Source organism: Labrus bergylta, chromosome 18, assembly GCF_963930695.1.
Source record: "Labrus bergylta chromosome 18, fLabBer1.1, whole genome shotgun sequence".
Taxonomy (NCBI): Eukaryota; Metazoa; Chordata; class Actinopteri; order Labriformes; family Labridae; genus Labrus; species Labrus bergylta.
This window is the reverse complement of record NC_089212.1, coordinates 17,019,626-17,044,658: the sequence shown is the minus strand read 5'-3', so window position 1 is coordinate 17,044,658 and position 25,033 is coordinate 17,019,626. Positions and strand designations below refer to the sequence as shown.

Below are 25,033 nucleotides of genomic sequence, written 5' to 3'. Positions count from 1 at the left end.
GAAAGAACAGTGAGAGTGAGAAAAACAAAGAAGAGAAACCAAAGAACAGAGAAGATGGAACCAAAGGTTCAAACAAGAACCATAATCGAAAGGCAAAAAGAATATGAGCTTTGACCTCAGTATTGTTGTAATGTCAAAATCCGTATGGTCAAAGGTTATTAGAATTCAAGAGAAAAATGTATAAAGTGAAAAGAATTATGAGAGAATGAAAAGGACAGTAAAGGAAAAAAAATCAGAAGCCAAAAGACAGAAAATGTGAAAATCTAAAAAGTAAAAGGGCAAATATAACAGAGGAGAAACAAGTACAGTGGTTGGAGGTAAAGCATAAAAAGAGAGTTGAATAAAGAGACAAAATTACTTGAGTGAATTGATGGATTTGCATCCAGGATGTTTCCCTGTCCTTTCCAAGGAGAAAGAGCTACTGCTGCCTCACAGGGATCATTCAGCAGAGAAAAATAACACTATGTTATGAAAACAAATCAAGGTTAACCTAAGCCTATAGTGATAGTTTCCGTGGTAGTGGAGGAAGAACGATCAAACGCTTAACAGAAACCCCCACTATAGGAAAGACACTGCGGCCGTTCCTGGTTCTAAGGTCTTCATTTGTTTGATGTTCTATAATTTTTTCTATATTTTCCATCTTATCAATGAATCCAAGGACTGATAAGTTTTATTTCCTGTTCCCTTGGAGCTCTGTTGCTGTAAAAATAAAAGATACTGCTGCATTGTGTGCAATGTTCCTTCATGACTCAGTACACATTAGGCACCAAACAATTGAACCCCTAAAAAAAGCAACAAAGCTACAAGCTTGCTGATTGACAGTTAGCTAATTGTTAGCTATGGTTTAAGACCATACACAAAAAAACAACTGATTTATTTGATTTATTCTGGCATGCTCCTCACTCACAAGATAGCAAATAGGTTTCCATAGGCATACATTTATCTTTGTGAAGGACGGCAGTTTAGCAACTAAGCTTGCTGAATGACAGTTAGCTAATCATTAGCATGTTAAATACCATATACAAAAAAAGAGCCTCAAAAAACCTGTTAGAACGGATTTATGCTGGAGTGTTCCTCGATAACAAGTGTGAGTGTGAGTGTGAGTGTAAGTTGTTAGCATCAATGCTACAGTAGTAGCCACTTGGTAGCAGTGTTGAAGACTATGCTTAGTCTTTAGAGAACTTATTTAAAGAATGTTACAGAACAGTAGTGGATAGCAAATCAGTTTGGACACAGTAATCTGTGTGGAGGTAGGCTCTTTAGCACCTAAGCTAAAGGCTTGCTGACTGACTGTTGCCAATTGTTAGATTTAAATCATAATGAGCGCTCTGGCTGTTCTCTACAGGAAAGTAGAGATAAAGGATGTGAAATCTGTAACCGTTATCATACCTGGAGCTATGACGTTACCGCACAGTGTAGTGCTACAGGCTACAGGCTACGAGCTAAAATCGTCCACAAATCACAAACCAAACTCAATTTCTGCCGTCAATGAAATGCTTTATCGGTTTACTAAAGTGCATGACATTTTGACCGATTTTGACACACTATGCTAGCAACATTAAAACGAGTGCACAGGCTCAGCTGCTCTGCACATGTATTTTTGCATACAGTGCTGCTCTCTGCCAATGAAGGTTCACTGTGTAAGAAGAGTGAGTACACAGACTGTGATAACAATTAAGACAGTTTGTGTTTTTATTCTTTTTTTTTTTTTTTAAACAAAGTTGGGAAAGCCTGATGCTGCCTTACACATTAATGGTTCCCAGTCTCATCTGCACATTGAGAAATATATGTTTGTTATCGGTATAAGCAGATACCCAAAGTTCAGGTATCACACCTGTGTCGGAACATAAAAAGTTCCCTAATTGAAATGCAATGGAACAATGCATTTAGATAAAATGCTCATTCAAAATATGTATCAATCTGTGTTTGTGTAAATTTGACATGGCTGTGCACTCTGTTGCATGCTTTTTACACAAGCTCAGATCATAACAATTACTGGCAACAACCTGGACTAGACTTTCTGTCATCAAATGTCTTCACATTAAACACTAAAAGGAAACCTGGCCCTTTAAAGCTTCATTACTTTCTGACAAATCACGGGGAAAATGGTACACTGGTTCATCAGGTAACGCAAAGTGCTGGTGGAAGTGGTAGCTTGATTACAGTGTATTTACCATGAATACAAAAGGTGAAATAAGATTGCCGGCTGTCTGGCCAAAGTTGAAGGTCAGTGTGGAAGGGAACATCAAGTGATAAAAGATTTTTGGCAAGAAAAGCAACCAGCAGGAGAATCAGAGATAAATCAGCAGCAAATGTTGGTGATATCTTTACTGCTCCAAGGTCTGATTGAACTCCCCCGTTTATTGTGTGATGTCAGCTCGTCAGCAGAGTGTAACAATGTGGGAAGATAACACTGTAACCAACAACACTGTTATGGCAAACATGTGGTAGCTGCACACAAGACCCCCTTTCACAAAGAGCAGTTCATCAAGAACCATAGAATTTCAAAATAGAGGCTGCAGCTTCTCTTCACCTTGAGTTCAGAGAAAACCAGGCCTTTATTTAAAACACTAATATCACAGCAGTTTATTTCTGACTTCCAACACTGTCATGTAACGCCCTAGGTCGTAGAAGAAATATTATGATGCAAAAGACTTTCTGCTTGCAAAAGCTTACAAGCCTTAGCATGTGGGAGTGGAAGACAAAATATTTTGCCAAAAGCCTGTCGAACAAAAACTTTCTTTTTTACAGTGACGTAAAAGCTGCTTAAACCCTGAACTGAAAAGCTGATGACTTTATGTATAAAAGGAGCCAAAGCTTGCTCACCTGTTGAGTTTGAAGTCTGGAGAAAAGATTAGTTTTCCAGGATGATCCACAGACCTCCACATCAGGCCCAGCATCAGAATCTCCAACCAGCAGCACTTCAGGAGGTGGATCTGATCAGCTAGACTCAGCTCAACAAAACCTGTGTACATAAATATTACACACAGAAAAAAAAAAGGTTAGCCTGAAGAGCTAAAACAAGAAGCAACATATAACACTCTATTTTCCCTGGATTTAGAGGTTATTTTAGTATCTGTAACATATTTAGGCAGGGTATTAAATGCAACATCAGCATCAAATAACTTAGGACACAAACTCCTCAGGTAACCCTTAAAAAACACAAGAAAAGTTACTTTTTTTTGTGGGAGATTCTTTCGGCAGTATACATTTAAAAAAAGGATTATGAGAGTAAGCCAAAGAACTGTGTATCAACACAATGAACAATTGGGCTTTAAATGTCCACATTTAGTATGCATCTGAGGCATTGAATTTATAGAACACGACAACGGATTGGAGTTGTAATTTGACTTGACACATGACGGATGATAAATCCAACAGTTCACATGAAACGGGCAGAGAAGTATTCACATGCGTGATACGCAATAGAGTTTCCACACTATTTTAAATACCTTCTATTTGTTAGGACACGTCTTAGCCCAAAACATGGAGACAATTATACAGCTGTGCTGGGTTAGGCTACTGTATGTTCATGTGGATAGATGCTCAATCATTTTAATGACAGACATTTAAAAGCAAGGATGAAATTCAGCCTTACTGATAACAACACTCCGACATATACCTTCCTAAACCCTCTTGAGTTTATCTACATCTCGAATTCAGATGATGAATTGGAACTTGTTTAATGGAATACTCCAACACTTACATCTGTGATATGTATTTCCTTTATGGGAATAATGATGATAAATACAGGCCGCAGGCAAGGTTAGTTAATCCTTGCTCGATTAAAGGTGTCTTTCAATAATAGAGCAAATAGACACAAGGCTGCCTGCTTTATGTGCGGCAAGCCTACATTAGAGGTATTTACAGACCAACTTCACTGGTTCAGAGGCAGAACTCACTATCTTAAAGGTCCTGTATTACAGTGGTTCGCATTAATAAATGCTTTGGTGTTCGCGAGTCAAGTCAAGTCAAGTCAAGTCAACTTTATTTATATAGCACATTTATAACAGCCGAGGCGGACCAAAGTGCTGTACAGTAAATCAGGCAAAATACATTGCATCCAAAACATCATAAAAACACGTAATTAAAACACAAAACAATAGTAAAAGTTCTAGTAGACACTGCTGCTGGGATAAAACACTCAACTAAAGGTAAAAGTCTGACAGCAAGGGCTGACAGCTGTCACTCACGCATCAAATATGCAATCAGTGGGAATACAATGAGCAGCCCGTATCAATACCATGATGTGCGTGCAGGTGCTGTCACGCAGCCAGCACACTGCTAAGGCTAAAAGCTAGGCTAAACATGTTTGATGATTTTTTTACTCAAGGCACAGAGGAGCAAGATAAAATGTATACAAATCTTTTAATTTGATTGTTTGCAACAAACAGCACCGCTGATGAATCTAAACCCAGTAAAGAAGGGTTTAAAAAGGGGCCAATTAACTTTTACAAGTCATAGACAGATACACAAGAGCCCTAATCTCTAAAAGCACTACTAGAGCAGTTAACAAAGACATAAATCGAACAGCAACTAGGCCTTTTGCCTGACAGCGCTTTGCACACCTGTCTTTGCCGTCTCAGATCTTTTATAAAGCTGTGAATGCACACTAATTTTCACTTCTGTCAGAGAAAATCATCTTTATTCCGAAAAAACTGGGAGTCTTTGTGATCCCCTCACATTTACACCTCTTCTGGGGAGTGACCTGCTGAGCAGCACACTGGCTGAGAGGGGAGGGGAGGGGAGAGGAGGGGAGAGGGTGGAATCAGTGACAAAAGCAATAGAAGATGAGTCAGCCAGAAGAAGAATATTAATTTAGATTAGACCTTTAAATTTAGATATAAAAGGTTAATGATCAAGTTTTACAACTGTTTTCCGTCAATCATTGTAGCCATTAGCTCATGTAATTGTGTATTTTAACAACATGCCCAACGTATGACAAATAGTTCATATGGACACGGCCTGTTTACTGTAGCTTCAGGTTTGTTTTTACCTGTAAAACCTTCAGTGTGGTTTCGCTGTTTTCAGAAGCCCAACTTCCACACATTGTTGATGTTGACAAAGCCAAACGGCTTCCATTGACCTGGTCTCATTTCACAGAGAACACATGGCTTTAATGATTACCCTGACCTCGACCTTGAAATGGCTCTTTACCTCTGCAAGGATTTAGTAAGTTAGACAGTGAATTCAGTATCTTGATTAGGTAACCGTCTGCACTGAGAAGGGAGCACTTCAAAGTGCTATATATCTAAATATAATTTTCCAAATGAAACACTAATGAACAGGAAATGCATTATTCTTTATTTTTTTTCCCATATTCCATTTATTTTCCAGGTTCTTATTTCATGGTGGATTGAGTATTCTTCGATATAATCAATAGGACATGATACAATAGAAAAAAATACAATACGATACTAAACGATATGATACGTTAAGATATGTTACAATACCTCAAAATCCCATATGATCCCATATGATACAAAGCAATACAATACTGTACAATTCCTCTAAGGGAAATTTGTTGTCTTGCTATAAGCTCAGCAGTTTTTCTAAATGGAGTGTGGAGGCAAGGAGTGCCATCTGTAATGTCAAGTGGAAAAAACTAAAACACTAGTAAATATGCTTTTATTTATGGTTGAATAAAAACTGGATGTAAAATCAGCTTTGTTTTTTAAGCACATGTTGAATATAGTTAGATTATTTTATATTGTTTGTTTTATGTATTTCAATACCAAATCTGATCTTAAAAATCAATTATTAAAATGAAATTTTAATTCTAAGATTTTTAAATCGAAAATATACAGTATCTTACAGATAATTTGCTTGAGCTGAATACTGTTCACATCACAGTCATGCCTCCTATGTTAACAAATTCAACTTGACAGTTTTGATCTTACCAGGGATCTTTTTAGCCCAGCTGATCATGAGGACCAGTTCTTTGTCAGCCAGGTTTGTGAGGGACATCATCATGCTGGCCTCGGTGAAGGGCTTCTTTAAGTCCTCCATGAGGTAGATCTCCGGAGGCTCTGCCTCCATGATGCGAGAGATGAATTCCTCTGGGCTCATGGCTGCATGGTGTACATAGTTCACCTGAGGGATGGGGCCGACTTGGGCTAGGGGACCCTCTAGGTGGAGATGCCGCTGGGCCCGTGAACCCGGCCCCACCCTGACTAAACCTCTGCCTGCGGTATCCCGAATCTGGAGGCCACCACGGCGGTGTCGGGTTCCTCGATAACTGCAGCGTTCGCGCCTTACACCTTTTTAGAAAAAGACAGGGAAAGTAATGGACAATCAAATGACCCATGATGTCCCTTTGTACCTCATGTGAGATGACATGATGAAATGTTAGTCAAGTAGACATTGCTTTACCTAACAGTCATCCCAAGGAAAGTATCCTATTTTTACAAATAGGGGATACATATTTTTCTGGAAATCTCTGTTGACAAAATTGCTGCATGATTTCAAGGGCAGAGTGCCACTACCTGGAATCATCTACAGAAATCTACAATGAAGAAAATCAAAGATTTTGACTGCTGTCCAGACTCAAATCTGGACATTAAGACTCTTTACAGGAAAAGAGATATATTTAATTTGAATTGCATTATTGATCTGTGCGATGCTTGTCTTTAAAATAAAGCATAAAACCAAACTTTCAATGAATATAAAGATGAAGAAAGATATAATATAATCTCTCTTCTATTCTGCAAAGTTTTGAAAGACTTGGTGACTGCATTGAATACCCTGAAATTGGTTTACTCTTAACCATTAAAAGAACAGTTTGACATTTTGGGAAATAAAGCAATTCACTTTCTTTCTGAGAGTTTGACAAGAAGATTGATACCTCACATGCAGTATATGCCCTTTAATATGAAAATACACCAAAGGGGGGGGGGGGGGGTAAGCTTTGCTTAGCATGAAGACTGGAGGCTGAAAAGAACAAAATTGCCTCCCCCTGCTTAACTTCATGCTGAGATCATGCCACTGAAATAGATCTTAAATTTGAGTGTTTTTCCGAAAGAAAAGGTTAGCCGAAATATCCTGATCAATTGTTTTAAATTGGCATTATGGTGAGTCAGATTCTGTGTGTTTTCAGAGGTCTCACAATCATAGTTATAATGGGCTCACAGGTAGAACTCTTTGGGCTTTTCTCTTTAACTGCTTGAACTTTGGTGGTGCTGTAGCATGACAAAATATCAAGCACTTACCACATTTCATCATGCCCACTTCGTAGCATTTACGTAGGCGGCAGGCCTGGCAGCTTTTACGCCGGTTCTTGTCAATAGTGCATTGATTTGTTGCGGGGCAGATGTAGTCATTGTGCCCTAAAAAGTAAAGTTCAGACATAAAGTGGAATTATTTCCTTATTGAAAAAGGAGGAGTAAAGGTTGATTTAAAATGAATAGAAAGACAGAGTTGACACCTTGGATACTCCTCTTGAAAAAAGCCTTGCAGCCCTCACAGGACCACACGCCGTAGTGATACCCCGAGGCGTAGTCGTGACACACAGCACAGAAGTGCATGTCGGTTTTCCCTACTGCAGATGAACACGAGGAGGAGTTCACACCATCCACTCTCTCCTCTGATCTCTTCCCCAGCGGCTTGTTACAGCCGAGGATGGAGCTGCAGGAAGAACCAAAGACTCTGTGAAAGAGGAACAACTTGACATTTGGAATTTTTTCCCATCATTTGGCTATTATTACTCTGAAAGTAGCTGCATTTCTGTCAACAGGAAAATAGCATCCGAAAACCTCATCATTGAGATGTAATGGGTATATATCTCCAGCATTCATCGCAAGTGCCATTATGAAAACCATCTGATACCACACAGTACATTTATATGATACACTTCAACAAAAAATGAAGAGCAGCTGTAGATTTTCTGTGTTAAGATCAAATCTATCTACTAAAATCACATGCATGAGTGAATTAATAATCCTCCATTTTTAAGTTTAAGAAGGACTTCATTATTTAGTGCCACCATGCTGTCTTTCCTAATATGCAATGAACATTTTAGATGTATCCCTTTGACTACATAGAATAAATAGGTTCAACACCAAAGCTTTTACTTTGAGGATCTCACAGTGATGTAGGAGACTACTCGAACTGTTGCCAGTACACATCACAAATAGGAGTCGTTCTAAGTGTAACAGACTTTAGACTTTTGTGTTAATAAGTATAATAGGACACATTTTCCTGTCCCATAAATGACAATATAAAGAATAGTCCACTAATCTCTATGCAAGAAAACACTAAACAGTTAAAATTGAGCCATTTATTCAAAAATGCTAAACACTGTGCAAAACCATATTGACTGTAGCCTATTTAATTGCTTTTTTTTAACCGTTCATCACATTCTTCAATGACAGAATGAATGGCTATTCTAAATGCAGCTGAAATGTGTGGCCCTTTGTGACTTGTACTAGTAACAATGTCAAATTGGTTAGAGTTGTTATAGGCCATTTTAACCTGACATAGACCAAATATGAGATGCTGTCAACTGTGCTGGTTAACAGCCAAGTGGTGGATTGGGGAGAGAAGGCCCATTAACCAGAGCTACAGCCCGAGTGGCTGCGTTACAGATATCAAAGATCATCAAGATTAAGCGATTCAGATTTTTCACTTAAGATGCTATCAATCAATGCTAATTACTTAAAGTAGATAACACATTTATAAGGTCTCTTGTACAAATATTTAACCACGTTTGCCAAAAATGTTATAACAGCTAGGGGTCAAAGATTCAAGAGGTTCATTTAAAAAGGAAGGCTTGTCATTGCTGAGCATTTATCTTAAAACTATCAGAACCTCAGAGTGTCTCTGTTTTTTTGCATTTATGGTATTCACCAAACATCAGTTTTTTACTTTACAATTTCTATCCATGCATCAGTGTCTGTAAACCTACCTGCTGCCGTTGAAGCTGTGCGATTTGGGCTCCAGCCAGGGGGCCTGTAAGCCGGGTTCATTGTAGACGATAGGCTGTGGGCAGCGCAGAGTCAGTGAAGGCATGTTGGGGTGGCTGTGGGGAGGCCAGAAGGCTGATGGACTAAGGGGGGTGCACAGAGATGATGGACTTTCAGTGACGGGCGGCCTGGCATAGGTCAGCACAGATGGGCTGTAGAAGGTCAGTGGTCCATGTCCGTGGTTGTACTCGTGGCTATTGTCCGTGTATGGAGAGGGGATGTAGACCGTGTGGCTGTCCATGCCCCGAGGAGAGGTGTACACTGCGGGCAAGAGACCTGGGGAGCCAGCCCTCTCTGAGGCTTTGCCGGAGTCGACCTCCTGGAGCTGAAGCAGAGGTAACGTGTCAGTGTCTAGCCCTGGGGAGGAGGCCATGTCAGACGAAATCTACTGCGTAAGGTGACAAGGATGAAGAATACGATGATGCAGCTGGTTCCTTTAATGCATATTCTGATGTAGAACAGTCCTGTGAAGGAGAAATACTGGAATGTTTAAATCATCAAAGTCAAATAAAAAGTACCGTAGTCACAAAATCAGATCCATCTAAGGCAAATTTGATTTCAAAGTTATTATTCAACAGATAAATCAAAATTGAATTTGGTTGAAAAGTCAAAGTTTTGGCGTTGTCTAAAGGAATGTTCAAATTGATTGCCATAAGTCTAATGAATAACAAAGAACCACAATCAATCAATCAATCTGTATTTGAAAAGCGCCAATTCATAACAAATTGTATCTCAGGACACCTCACAAAAGAGCAGGTAAAAGACCTTACTCATTGCTATATTACAAAAACACAGCGTTAATCCACCAGTGTTGTTTTTTTTAACCCCAAAGGACATTCAGGATAACTGCATAGAAAAACCAAAGATAATGGTATGCTATGTTCAGAGAGCAAATCAAGAGCCTGCTGCTGCACGTGCAGACAAAACGGCACCTGTCAATGATTGAATGGAACTTCAGGAAACACACCTCACTGCAGGAACTATTCCAGAAAAGTTCCTAGAAGGTGAAGAGTTTTACCTGCTCTTAGGCCAGGTGAACTGGAAGTAAAGCTCTAGTTTTGTAACTCCTGCCCCTAAAGGAGCTGGGGAAAAGCTTTGGTTGGTATTATTGCCATGTACAGTGTTCAATCAAATATCAGCCACGGGATTGCTAAAACTCAATTACACTGCAGAAGCACAGCAATACATTCCATTCATTATACTTGTATTTGTCATATCATTAATTTTTTGTCTTTTTGAGTCTTTGCTAAAACCACTATCAATACTTTTCTATTATTTGGTGGAAAGAGGAGATGCCAATATGCTTTTAACAGAACAGAGAGACAATATGTGCAAATTTCTAAGTAGTTCCGGTGAAGCCAGCGGTTAGGTTTAAACAACTTTTAGGTAAGATCTCCTTTTCTTTGCAGTGTTTTATGGCTACAAAATATTGGTCAATAGCCACAGATCATCTGTTGAGTCTCAGATCAATAGTTCGAGTTTTACAGGTTTAGTTCAGCAGTGTGAGCCCGGAAGAGAAACCAATTTTCTTGTTATTTAATCTGAATTAACAGGAAATAATTAAGACACAAAAACAACAATTAAAATATGAGCGATAGTCTCTTTTTCAAACACTTATTAAAACGTTTCAATTTGAAGTATGTTCGTGTAACTCAAGTTGCTACTATACTTTCCATCCACAGAGCATTTTGTTGGATGCAATGGTGGGATTTGTAGTTTTTAGCAAAGGAGCTGGTTTCACCATAAGCTATCAGGAAAAGCTTTTAAAAAATATCTGAAATATGAAATTGCTTACTGAAGTTAAGATAGCCAACGACACTAGGCAGAACATTGATGGTGAGTAAGCGTAAAGTCATGAGGGTGTCACCTTCCCAATCCAGAAATGGAAGGCATGTAACACAGATATCAGAAATCAAAACCAGCAAGAAAACACTAAAAAAACACATGGGTTAAATTAAGATTGAAGAAGTAAAAACCATATCACATAACTAGAAGATAGATGACCAGACAAACAACGGCTTTTAAAAACTTGTGATTTTAGTAGATTCTGAAAGTCAATCAACACAGGAAAAAAAAACTGCTCTCGGACGTAACGATGGCAGTTTGGAACCAAACACTTTGTTGGTTTTTCTACAGTTTTTATTTGCTGTAATGTGAATCTAGAATGGACAGGTGACACTTTGCCAAACAGTCTTATGGTCAGTGGCTTTAACTGTCAATATGTTTCCCACACATGTCAGGTCAGAGTGGCCTTCAGGACAACAATGCATTCTTATCTGTTCAACCCAAACACAGGGTGCAAATACAGCCACTGTACACTGTATTTTAGGGACTTGATTTTACGTCATCACTTCTTGGCTGAAAACATTAACAGGTCAACATGATCTCACCACATTAGCTGAACAATCTTCTTTAACTGAACTACAGCCGAGTTGTTGAAGTTGCTATTTAAGTCAAATAATTTAACCTGACAATGTTCAGTAACTTATCACATTTTGCCTGTTGTCCATTGTGTTGATGCTAAACACCAAAGCTTGTACTGTAAACTCAGGTTACACGGAACCGCCCGCCCTACTGGGAGCTTGTATAATCTAGATGACCAACTACTGGTTTTGATAAATGTGATGGAGCTTTCCCACTTGTATTAACTTCTGAAAATGCCCTGATATTTTTAGGGGTAAGCTGCATATGTAAAGACAAAGAGGCAAAATGTTCCAGTCTTTACTCTATTCTAAATTTCACGTTATTACACATTTTCCTGCCAGCCTCTTGGTAACTTTTCCACATGAAGCTGGGGTGAGCGAATGTGACAACGAGGTAGAAAATATTCAGGAAAATTCATCGCAAGCAAGAGGGAGGGGGTGTTGATTTTTATATCCTGCAACCAACAAGTTATCATAGAATGTTTGCACGACAACCATGTGATCTCCATATATGTAATGAAACTGCTTCATTATGCTTTCTGCTCACCAGTAAGTTCTTCTCCGCTAGTTTGCTTTGGATTCCATCGCTTTGTCTGACACTTTTACGGTTCTAGTCAATAACCATGCAACCATCCAAGTAGCTGTAGAACAACCACAATGGCTGATGTTGGAGTATTTTGACTGGCATGTCTCCCAGTCAGCATTGCTTTGCAATAACAGTAAGAGCCAATTGGAGCAGCAACCCCACCATATCTTCTGTCCACAAAAACATTAATTGTTAGCATTTTTTTTATTTTTATGTTTGCACCTCACTGTCAGTATAAGAAAGAGTATGTGTGCATGCATGTGTTGTTTCAATTCATAGTTACACCGCCAACTTCTGGCATGGCATGTATACTACAGCGTTTTTTTTAGTCCTCTTACGGTCCTTACGGTGATTGCTGCCCATAAACAGAAGTTGTTGTTTTTTTTAAACTAGCAAAAAATAATTTAGTTTCTGTGTACATATGGCCTAAAAACATCTGAAATGTGTGAAAGCATGACCATTATAGCCAGGGTGGTTTAAGTAACCTGAGGTGGTGGTGTGGATAACCAAACAAATAAAAAACATTTTGTACGCAGAAATTAGCCTGATTTAAATTTTTTTTTTTTTTTTTTACAGACTTGGTCCAACTCTAGATCCATTCCTCCAATAACTCAATGCTGGTCCTTTTTTGAAGATTGTTAAAGAAGGAAAATTACAGGCATTAAAATTAATACCAAACAACATCTATCAAAGCAATTTAATGAAGACAGTATGCTTTGTTCACTAGTTCAATAACAATAAGCCTCCTTTTCTTTTGGTTAGGCTTATTTTCCAGTTTGAATTTGCTCCATTACACATATTACATCAATCAGCCTTTGACTTGCAGAGAACATTTTCAGTGATGCAGAAGTATTTAAAAAAAACACTCAAAATTGACTGGAGAGAAACTTTGAGTTATTACACCAGCTTGATATCATTACAAATAAAGTATTTGAAAATCAAAATGGGGAACTTCCCTGCAAGATGTTTGAACCCAATTGACCCGGCAGGCTACCTAGTGCAGTTTGTTTGAGCTACAAATTGTACTTCTTAGTATTTTGTAAGCCCAAGTTCAAGGTCAAGATCAAGAGAGGGACAACCCTGGACCCTTTACTTAGTTAACCAGTAATCCTGTGAGACAGAAGTTAACTTTGATAGCAGTTGATCATTTAATTGAGTTATTACTTAACGTAAGTTAACGTGTAAGGTAAAAAAACAACAAAAACATCCATGTCTTTTGCCACGTCAATTGATTTGACTTCTTGGAAGGGCATGATGACTCGGAAAACTCAAAATTACACAGTTGCCTCAATGAAATACAACAAATATTAAAAACCTTTTGATCGCTCACCACCAAATTAATTTGAGAGGCGCTCTGGAAGTACTGTTGCACAAGTCGCAATTCACAACAAAAGCACGGGATGCAGAGACGGGCTTTTTGGCTTGCTATTCAATAAGCTCTGTTAAGTAGACGAGGCGGTTTGCTCTTGCTCAGGTTGTCCACAATCCTTACAATTTGAGAGCAAGGTCTGTATATTTATGGAAACCAAATTTACCAGAAGTTAAATGTTTCGATCAATCATTTCAAATTAACACCCACATTAAAGTTAATAAAAAAAAAATGAATGCAAATAAATATTGCATGAACTGCTCCATCTGTGCTTGCTCCAATTGTGTGCGACATGTTGTATGTCTCTTTTCCTTTTGCTTAGGCCTGCTGTAATTATAAATGTAATGTAATTTATTGTATTTTAATTTTTAACTAATGCATTTTAGGTTGCCTACTGACAACTTGCCAGGGACTACAGCTGGAAATCAGCCGCAAAGGCTAAAGCTGCTCCTTTTACTGTACAGTTAATTAAAGGGGACTGTCCACCAAACAATAAACAAATAAACTAAAATAAACTAATAAGCAATGCAAACGTGTGCCCAGCTCTGAAAACAATCCACCAAGATATGAGAAAAAAAATGTTAGTCAAATGCTGGAATCAATAAATCAGGGCTACTTATAGGCGCCTACAGAGTGGAGGAATTATATTGCAATAGCTCAGAATGATTTCACACGTGCATTAAATTCCCCTCAAAATTCCCAAAATTTTCAGAATAAGCTGCATGTGTGAACACAAACTGCAGAATTTTTCCTGCCAACCCCTCAGTAAAAATTCCCGCATTTATTGGGTTTGGGACGATGTGTGAACACAGCAGGTAAAAGTCGCCCCTCTTCGGCGAGTGAGCGTAAGGGCGTGATGAAGTAGTTTGCGAAAAGTGTTTGCCGGGGAGAATGCTGTTCACGCAATCAACCAGCTTCATACTCTGTTCTACACTCCAGTATGTTCTTCGTTGCTCATTTCTTGATGCATCCAATACCATATTCACATAAAGGATATCTTAAAAACATTAAGACAGCAGCACTCTTTTTATCAGTGTCCTGCCTCCTAAGACCCCTCCCCCCATCCCGTACTACACTAACCTTTCCTCTGGCCCAGTGCATTCTGGTCATCGTAGGTTTCTCTACTGTATTGAGCGGAAGGTTACACCAAAGCCCTTTCTTCTCTGATCATTTGGCACAAATCTCAATGTTATTTATGTCGTTCAACTCTAAAAACAACCTGTGAAATATCCCTTTAACAACACAGCAAAAGCTCTTCACACCACAATGATGCAGGAACTCACACACTGTGTTATTCTGCTGTTGGTAAATGCACTGATACGCTGAATAAAAATATTATTGTGTCCATGAAAATGGAACTGTAAGAGCTAAACAAAACTAGATCAAGGTTCATAAACAAGTGACACAGCAGCAGAGATGGATCTTTTCATACAGCTGGGCTGTGAGTCAGGATATTAGACGCGTATGAAAGAACACGATGCACATTCTTGGAAATAAAATATATTGCCTTCATTCTGGATGACATTTCACACCCGAATATCTTCTCAGACTTGCTCTAATTTAACACTGAAGACACAATAAACTCAATCTGTCACAGTTTTAAAATGCTGCTGGAGACATTTTACAAACCGAAGCCCATTCATGAGGCAAAAAACCAAACAAACAGCCCAACGAATCGAAACATGTCAAACAGTTAAAACGACTCACTTAGTTCTTCGGTCCGTGTGCCTACACTGTAAGGCTGTCACCCATCGACTATGTAAATATCTGTTTTGTCAGAACGTCTGTACTGAAGTTTGAGCTTTGGACAGACTGGTGTTTATGGCAACCTTCCATGTCAAAGCACCAGGCTGGCATCAAAGGGCCAAAGGTGCCTCAATGCCACTCGTTTAGTCCTCTGATTCATTCACCATACCAAACACCTGGTCTTTAAACTAACAGGACAACAGAGTTTAAACTTTCATGCTTTCTTTTTTAAATTCTCAATCCACTATCTCTATCTCAAAATCAGATAAAAAAATTGCTGTCCTGTGTTCAATTGCCTTGAACAAATAAAAAACAAAATCAGTCATCTATTGCCATTGAAACTAAAACTACTTGTTTCCTCTATAGTCAGTGGTGGACAGCAACACAGTAAATACTTAATACTGTTCTTCAGTACATTTTTGATACTCTCTACTTTACTCGAATATTATGTTTTGGAGAAACTTTTTACTTTTCCTCCACCACATTCGAAAGACAAATATCAAACATTTGACTCCACTACATTTCTATGGACTTTCTCGTTACTCGCTACTTTTGCTCTGAAGTCATCTGATTCAATTTTTTCTTTTCTAAAGTCCGATCCCAAAGACAATAAACCGGGGTCTTGTAGTTGTGTGTGTGGTTTGTCCAAGTGGTGTTGCCGTACATGTTTTGTCTTCATTGTTGAAAGTAGAGCAAACATCACTCAGGTCATTGAGGTTGTCACAGAGGCCATAAAAAAAACAAAAAACTTTTTAGTTCATGTTGGGTGCCAAGGGATCTTTAGCATCACCAGGAATATGAATATGCTGCCAAATTGCATAGTTGAAGAGGCCTTGCGTCTCCTGAAATGGCTGTAAAAAAAATAAAAATAAATGTTTTATCACTCTTTAAATCCTGGCTGACAATTTCCCTGGTCATCAGGTATTTTTGGTTGTTCTCATTATTGTTCCTTGGAGATGCAAATCTGTTAATCTGTAGCACGTGAGTTTAAAAAAATGTAAATACATTTCTTTAGATAAACCTAACGTAGCAGAATGTTAAACAGCAGCAGAAATAATGCACCACTGGACTTCAACATCAAAAAGGAAGACCTAGATTGTATGCACTTTTTTTGTATTTGTGAGAAAAAATAACAGGTAGGCAGTTAATTACCTGGTTAAATAAAGGTTAAGAAAAAAACATTTAAAAAAACCTTGTTCATTATTTGCCATGTTTCCAATTACAGTGTCACAGAGTAAGATGTTTCTGTTCATCAACTGGTTTTATTTACACAAGAGAAACATCGACCAAGTTTCCATGTGTTTTCATTTATAGTTAAAAGAAGAAAAAAATAACAAACACAGCAAAAAGACCAGTGTTGAATTAACTCCCACAGAGTTGATTTCAACCCTTTTTCAGGGTTTATATCGCTCCACACTTTCCAGAGTCAAATCAACACTTTTGAAATAGTTAAACATTTAACTCTGTGAGAGAGTTCACTTTTCAACTCGCTAAACAGTTAAAATCAAATTTAGGGATTAGACAAGTAACTCTGCTAAGACACTTTTTTTTTTACTACCTGGCTAGTGTTAGTTTAACTCCATTAAGTGTCAGACTATCTACACTACAAAGTGTTACAATTAAAGAAAGAATGATTTTCAATAAAAAAAAAAGTCATTGTTATTTTCAAACAGTGACATTTTATTTTCTCTGTAAATCAATACATTGTGAATGAAGGTACAATATACAACTTCCACATTTTTCAAAAATGTGTAAAAATTCACTAACGCTGCATCATAAGACATGTTAAACACAAAATGTGCTTTGAAAAGTTCATCAAATGCCCAGAGGAAGCAGTTTGCCCAACATGGGATGAGATGCTCATCCATGGTGATGTAGAAGCTGTCACTCTTGTTCTTCTGACGTCCAACAGGGAGGAGGTATGGATACCGACTCTGCGGGCTGCGGAGACTGGGGAAAAATAAATTATACACAAGGATAATTTAATTATTAATAAATGCATTAATTTACTCACCTTTTTCATGAAATTGCATGTAGTCAACCTCCTCCAACTTCACATACTTTTGTAGTTGTTTGTATTTTACTGGAACCAGCATATTCTCTGAAATAAAAGTTTGACCAAGTTAATCAAGACAAAAGGAGGAAACAAAAATGGTAATGCTGGTGATGCTCACAGGGCAACTATATACATGTTAAACACGTGCCTGCATGCTGGGACAGTGTGGTTAAAAAAAAAAAAAAAAACAGAGAAATATTAGCTTCAACCTCAAAATGTAAACCTAAAAAAACATATTTTCATTGCTACCAGCTTTAAAAGTGCCTTATTTATTTACATTCATAACGTTTAAATGATTTTAAGGGTTAGCTAACTGCACGAGGCAGCTTGCTAACATTAGCTTATCACTGTGTTTGCCATTTAGTTCATGGCAACACACAAGTCCTTTTAAAGTAGATAATCTCCACAGATATAGTATTTTACAGCTGTTCAGAGAATCACATTACTTTTTTACATTATAGCATTTATTTTACTTACCGAGTAGAACTGCAGAGGAGGAACATTTCTCCGTGTCTCCAACTGACAAAGTGAACTGAGCGGGAAACCCGGGGGGCGGGGCTTAGATTAATTAACTCTCTGCAGAGTTGGACGACAGTTGACCAACACTAATGGATCAACACTGTAAAACAACTCCAACACTAAACACCATTTCAATCAGAATGAGTTAAAATCACACATTGGGAGTTGAAATCAACTCCCAATGTGTTTAACCCTGAAATTTCAACTCTCCAATTTTTGCTGTGAAGATTCATCTAAAAATAGGATTTTTTTTTTTTTTTTTGCTAGTCAGGCAACATTTCTTTGATCTCTATTTGTATTATATAATCCATGTGGCATTTTGTTTTGTACAGGTGACTGACAATTTATAATCTAACAAATGATTCCTTTATTGATATTTAATACTCTGGTGAAGCCTTTGACTCCACATTAAGTTTGCTACAAAGTCCGAGTGTCGCTTATGTACACTACAGGGGCTTTAGAACATCCATGTCACCATCCAATACCAATCTGTTGTGATACATTGAAGCCCTAATGTGATTCAAGAATGAAGAATAATAAACAAAAAAAAAACTCTGGAACACCCTGAAGAGTCCAGTCACAGAGATGAAGTCCATACAGGATCCTGTTCACCCTAGAAAAAAAAAAAAGGCATGCTTTTCCGTTCTTAATAAAGAAATCTCTTATGAAGAAAAAGCTTGTTTGGAAAAGAAAATAAAGCACACATGTAGCTCAGATCTGTCACCTTTGGAAGATGGAAGACACAGTTCCAGAGGGCACACGATGCTTTAACAAAGCATGTGTGAGCAACAAGAAATATCTCGTTTATTGCATGAAACAAAAGCAGAACCTGGGTGAATGAAAGTACAACATGTCTCTCCCATTGAGGAGTGCAGGCCAATGTATCAAAAACCTGTTTATTTCTGGTGTATAAAAGAAGCATGGAGCCCTCCTCCCCTCAGAACAAGGCTCCCAGCCAGCAGCACATACCGAAACACAAAGACCCCCAGCGAAACCATTAGCCGGACTCTTTCCCTCCATTCTCTCAGCTCCACAAAGACGACAAGGAGCTGCTGGAGGAGAGGAACTCGGCTGAATTGAAGAGGTGGACAGATTACATGGGAGCGGGAGGAGCGGGAGGGAGCTGCTTCTGGCTCACAGAGAAGCAGAAAAAAAAGAAGAAGTGAGAAGCGAGAATGGACGCGCCAATTACAATGTCTGGATTTAAAGTCATTTTAGCTGTCAGAGCTGCTGAATGGTCTACATGCCTGACAGGTCTGCTGTAGTACTGTCCCTCAAAAATGTAAGACATGCTCAGAGAGTAATTCTATTCTACTTTGGAATCTCTTTTATTCAGATAAAGTGATATTGCACGGTCCAGTATCAGATATTTAATAACTTTATTAAGAATTTCACTCAATTTTTTCCAACTTCAACAGTCTATTTAAGAAAAACTCATTCTCAAAACGTACTAATGTCGCCCATGACGTCTTGCCTTCAATAGTCACAGAGGCACAATGATGGGACGACTTTGTCCCACCTCTGTGCCGGCATCGACGGTAGTAACAGAAGCATTTTAGGGGTGAGAAAGGATCACAGTGAGTCAGAGGAGCCAGCAGGGGGAGCCAGCAGGGGGAGACCAGCGATGTGTGTGTGTGTGTGTGTGTGTGTGCATGTCTGAATGTGCGTGCATGTGGAGCCCACAGTTTCTTCACGCTTCCGCAACGCCACAGCTCAAGGTGTGAATACCACACGCCCGGGACACCGATCTTACGGCGTTGCAGACTCAAAACGAAAGGACAAAGGTATAATGACAACTGAGAATTGTTTCGGAGCTGTCGCCATTTAGCAATCAAAATATGGATTTTTTTTTTTTTTTAATTGCATTGGAAATACTGGACAATAGAGCTGAACTATAATTTGGAATTTAATGTAACTTCAAAGCAAAGATGCCTTTCCTTTTGATATGTTTTGTCAAATTTATTTTGGCTCATTTTTTCTTTTCTTGGAATGGCTTTGCATCTCCTTTACAACGGGTCTACCTGTTGCATGCGTTTCAACTGACGACTTGCTTGTCTTAAGTCCAATTCAATTAAAAGAAGTGCTTTCATGGCTCTGACTCGTGGTGAAAGGACCACTTTTAAATACTGTAACCCCCTTCAGTGTTATTGAAAACCTCCACTAACAGCTTCCAAAAAGCACTGTTAACGTTTGTACAACTCGTCAATATTTTTTTTTCTCCACTTGTCTTGTCTCTGTGTGTAAAGAGGACAAAGGAGGACGTGATCCTCAAAGTCTTATGATGGAAGAATGAATGTTACAAGTGGCCCAATTGAGAAGGTTGACAAATTAGTCCTGCTCGGAGATCATTTTTCATCATGAAGAGTTCTGTTTATTTACAGCCATGTCCAACCTCTGCATTACTAAAAATAAAAGCTCCAACGCTCTGCCTTCATTTAGAGGAATCAAAAAGCACTGACAAGAGCAGTCCTCCAAAGCCCAAGAGACCACATCCCTGAATCAAAATAAACTAAATCAAGTGACCATGGAAACCTACTCATTAATCAGCAGCGGACTGTCACACTAGCTAACAGTAACAGGGACCTTCAGAGGGAATCCATTCAATATTTGGGGTCCAACTACAAGACTTAAAACAGCCGTGTCTTCTACATTTAGTTTGGTCTCTTTTAAAAAGGTGTACACATCCTTCAACTTCTGTTGAATTGGACACCTTGTATCAGCTTCACCAACATCTGTTTTCAGACATGACTGTGCCCTGCAATCTTAAGAAATGTGCCACATCTGTTTTCATGGCGTGCTTTAAGTTTGACTTCAAACATGTGACTGAAGCAGTCCTCGTTTGAGCCAGTCAATATCTTTATTTACACGTCAAATGTCCGAAACCCAATCAGTCCGACCTGTGGCTCCTTTCCCGCATGTCATCCCCCCACACTCTCTCTCTCTCTCTCTCTCTCTCTCTCTCCAGTTGTAAAAAAAAAAGTGAAGCCATAAAACCCCTGACGTATTGCTCATGAGCAAGAGTCTGTGCAGTATAGGGATTGTTGGTTTAACAGCATGCCGCTTCCACGAAACATATCAGACATTTAACTTAGCGATGAAGCCAAAACAATCCCACAGGTTGTTACAATCGGCAGAAGTTTAACCTCTACTCTGCCAAATAGAGCTGTCAGTCATAGCATTTAACAACTTTTTAGGCTTTAGCATAAAGTAACTAATCAGCATCATAACAACAAGCTCTAATGTAAAAATGGATTCGATGTGGTATTTAAGTTTAGAGTATAACCTTGCCCCATTTGTTAACATGGAAGTGGGGGGATTTATGACCTATTCTACATGGAATAGGAACATGGAAGTCAGCAGAGGGGGCACTAAATCCGTTGGCTTCACTTTGAGGTTGGTGTTTTGTTGTCCATCATCCTATAAATCTGGTACCAACAAGTAAACGTAACTTTAAAAAAAAAGTGAAGAAAATGTTGATCAATGCAGCTCTACTCGGGGAACATCATCAATCATTCCGCAGGTGATACTCTGACACCGTTTCAACACTAGAAAAGGAGTAGATTGAGAAGTCAAAGACTTGTTGGACTTTCTGTACAACTTCAGGCTTTTTCTGTGAAAACAAAAGTGGTTTAATTGAAATCGTTTTCTTCTCACAGGTCTGAAATCTCTGTAGGAGTTTTTCAGTGCACTGCTGCAAGTTAAGATAATTGGTACACACCTGAGATTGAACAAACATCTTTACATTGAGTTTAGTGTCGTGCTGTCAAGCGAATCATGATTAATCACAATCTTAAAATACTCATATTATCCGCTTACTTTCTAAATAATTAGTAGATTTAGGAATTATGGGTGGCACATCAGATTTCAAGTGGGGCCCAGGCCACCCTGGCGCACCCTGGATCTGCCCCTGCCCAAAAATGACCCAAGCCCATCAAGCTCAACACTACTCAAGTCATATTTATTTATAAAGCACATTTAAAAACAGCTACAGCTGACCAAAGTGCTGTACAATACATTAAAAAAAAAGAAAAAACAACTTGAGATCACAACGTCCACAAGAGAGAAATATATACGTATATGTATACATATATAAAGAAAGAATATATAAAGAAAGCAACAAAAGGAACCTGAAAGAAACGGTCTATTCAGGACCAGAGGACTCAAATGCTAAAATATAAAAGTATGTCTTGAGATGGAACTTAAAAGACACATACAGAGCAGAGTACTACCTGGCATTATGAGTGCAAACACATAGCCACTCAGAAAACTACGTTTGCACTTCACACAAAATCCATAAATATAAATAAAGCCAGATATTTCTGTATTTCTGATATTTCTCTTTTTCTCTCCACTTGTCTTGTCTCTGTGTGTAGAGAGGAAAAAGGAAGACGTGATCCTCAAAGTCTTATGATCGAAGAATGAATGTTAAAAGAGGCTCAATTTAGAAGGTTGAGAAAACAGGTTCCTGTTGTAATGCATGGCTTACCTGGTGCAAGGTGCCTGTAGTATATAGGTTCACCATTATAGTTCTGAAGTCAGATAGCCCCATTATAATGCATTAACTAACTTCTCAACGTGCTGTGAACGACTCAATCGGAAGATGTGACTTGGGGCACGTTGAGGAGACAGACATTTTATGACGGGGGTCTTTGTGTTTCTGTATCTGTTTGACATGGTAACAGACTCAAGTCTACAGTGCTGTTCTTAAATGTCACTGACGATCCTGAGAACCTTAGAGGCCGTGAGTCTTCATGACAAACATCTATCTCGTTTCATCACTTCAAGTCGTAATCATGTGCTTTTTTTCGCTAGCTTGGTGTTAGCGCATGACGCAGGTCTCCCTTTTTCTGATGAGTCTGCATCATGGTTTGTTGCCATTTAGTGTTTTTAAAAAGGATAAATAAGGTGAATGAGACTCTGTGTTGATTTGTATATAAAGCAGGAAAGTTGTATGTTTAAGTTAGGATAGGATAGGATAATACTTTATTGATCCCCAGAGGGGAAATTCGGGCGTTGCAGCAGCACAGACAAGAAAGCTCAAAAATACACATTAAACAGAATAGGTAAGATAAATAAAAATAAAGTGCTAAGTTAAGTGAGTCTTTAGTGATGGACGTCCTGAGGATGGAGTGGAGGATGGGGGGTTTCTTGGCTCGTCAAGCAGGGCAACCTTGACGAGCTTTTCGGCGCCAGCCCTTGAAATTCTTTTCAGTGTGGGCGAAACCCGGAGACCAGAAAAGGATGTTCCTAAATTCCGACTTTTTTTATTATTTCTGGTAACAACAGGACTTCCCTCCATCCTCCCCTCACCCACACACACACACACACACACACACACACACACACACACACACACACACACACACACACACACACACACACACACACACACACACACACACACACACACACACACACACACACACACACACACACACACACACACACACACACACACACACACACAACTCCCACACAGCTCAGTTATTCACAAGTGGAAAAGGAATCTGGTATTTACAATTAAAGCAAGATTATTATTACACCATGAGCAGTCTCAAGGCCGTGAAGAGGAGGCTGACTGTACATCCACACTGGTTTCCACTCTGGAGCCTTAAGAACAGCAACAGATAGGGCAGGGTTTGTTGGTTTGATAAAATAATCGCCAACGGTGTCAATGATTAGAGTGTAAACCAAATGTCCCGCACAAAATTAAACACACAATAATGTTTTTGTAAACTGTAGAGGAATAGAATCTGAAAAGCAAGGAAGTTAATAAAGAGGTGTTAAATAAAAAATACATTTAAGTCACTTTTATATCTCTGCAGACAATTTACTGCACAAATGATGGAAATATTTACTTGATATTATGACGAAAATCTGAACCAATTGATCTCTAAAGATTGATTTTGTAGTTCGCAAACTCTTGGATGCAAATGAGCTGCAGAGAGAGAGAGATGTCATTTAGTGCACAATTTGTCTGCAGAGCATCTGTGCAGAGGCAGTGAACCATGGACGAAACAGTCGTCCTTATTAAGGCTGCACTGAGTGACCTTTTAGAGCAAACTAGACATTAAACACGACTCAGGATTTAGATGTTTTCGACACTGATTTGAAACAGCTCGCTGTTACTTGCATGAAAGTCATCAAGTTCAAAAATGTGTCAATCTTTTACATGATTAACTCTTAATTTCCTGATTTCATTTCCGTCATTAAAAAGGAAAATTCTAACACAGCATATTGACATTTTGGCTCACGAGTATTTTAAATTTGGCAAAGAAATGTATCTGCATTCACTTCTGCTGACCTACATTCTTCCAATCTTTAGTTTTTCATTGGTCTTTCTTCCCACTAGTGCAACTCAAAAAAAATTTAATTATAACATTTTACCATCGTGCACCAAGTCTTGCCTTTTTGCCTCGCTGAGAAACTGAAGAAGATGTGAACACAGTCAAGAAGAAGGTGCAGCAAGTTAAACAACATTTTACGTCTTTTAAATCAAAAGTGTGTTTGGTGAGGATGATTGTGTGGTACTAAAAAGCTGAAAGACAGATCATTATTGACCTTGTTTGCAAGATAGTTCTGTCAGCTGTATGTTTTGGCTTTCTTATGTGACTCTACGGTGTTTGGTGTTTTTTTTTTAAATTATTATTAAGAAATATGGATCAGAGAGGCGCATAAACTAAACTACTGTATGCATACAAAAAAGGGATATGTTAGAAGCAGCAAAGCATTACAGACAGACTTCAAGAGAAGCTGAGAAAATCACCTTAACATTAGTTTTTTTTCGCTTAGATAAAGAAAACAGGATTATACTCTGTTATTGAAGGAGTTAAATAAAAGTCATGTGTCATGTCACAAACCTGTCACTCGCGGTCCAGGCAAAAATCAGCAGCTGCGTTCGGAGTTCAGTCGCTTTTACGCCGAAAAGTCAATGAATGCAGAACAAACAAAAGCTGAGTCGTGTCAAAGTGAAACTACCAAGGGGACAACACATGTACCCGGACCCGGTGCTTATTCCTCCGCGTTTTATTCCTCCAGGCACTTCTTCACTCCAAGCACGTCATTAATACTTCCCTTCATCCCCCCCTCTCTACAGTTCTCAAAGTGGCAGGTTTAAGGTTTGGCCCATTTGGAGACGTCACTGGAGACCACGCCCTCATTGCCCGGCAAGAGGAGGGTAAAAAAAAAAAAAAAAAACACCGAAAAGTGGTGGATACTCACAGAAAACAAAATGCTGTGTCTATTCTCGCCATCAAGCGATTTTAAAAAATAGAATAAAAGATATTAATATTTTCCAGAGAAAAACCCCAAGCTCTGTCTTAGTGATTTCCCTGCACCCTCCATCCACTCAAAGTTAATGATTAAGAGACTGAA

At 38.7% G+C, this 25,033-nt stretch overlaps 1 protein-coding gene across 3 annotated transcripts in view; it reads right to left on the bottom strand.

Annotated features, from left to right (window-relative positions):
- The window catches only part of esr2b (estrogen receptor 2b), a 32,572-nt gene extending 7,808 nt beyond the window's left edge, over window positions 1-24,764 (bottom strand). The window contains exons 1-6 of one of the 3 annotated variants that reach the window (XM_065966585.1): window positions 24,520-24,764; window positions 8,903-9,424; window positions 7,424-7,644; window positions 7,209-7,325; window positions 5,901-6,260; window positions 2,827-2,965 (exon numbers count right to left, since the gene is read on the bottom strand). In XM_065966585.1, the coding sequence (XP_065822657.1) occupies window positions 2,827-2,965; window positions 5,901-6,260; window positions 7,209-7,325; window positions 7,424-7,644; window positions 8,903-9,333 (1,268 nt within the window). In that variant the 5' untranslated portion in view covers window positions 9,334-9,424; window positions 24,520-24,764. The remainder of the gene's footprint in view (window positions 1-2,826; window positions 2,966-5,900; window positions 6,261-7,208; window positions 7,326-7,423; window positions 7,645-8,902; window positions 9,425-24,519) is intronic. The other 2 variants (XM_065966586.1, XM_020627339.3) reach the window with 2 other exon arrangements.
- Window positions 24,765-25,033: the final 269 nt, after the last annotated feature.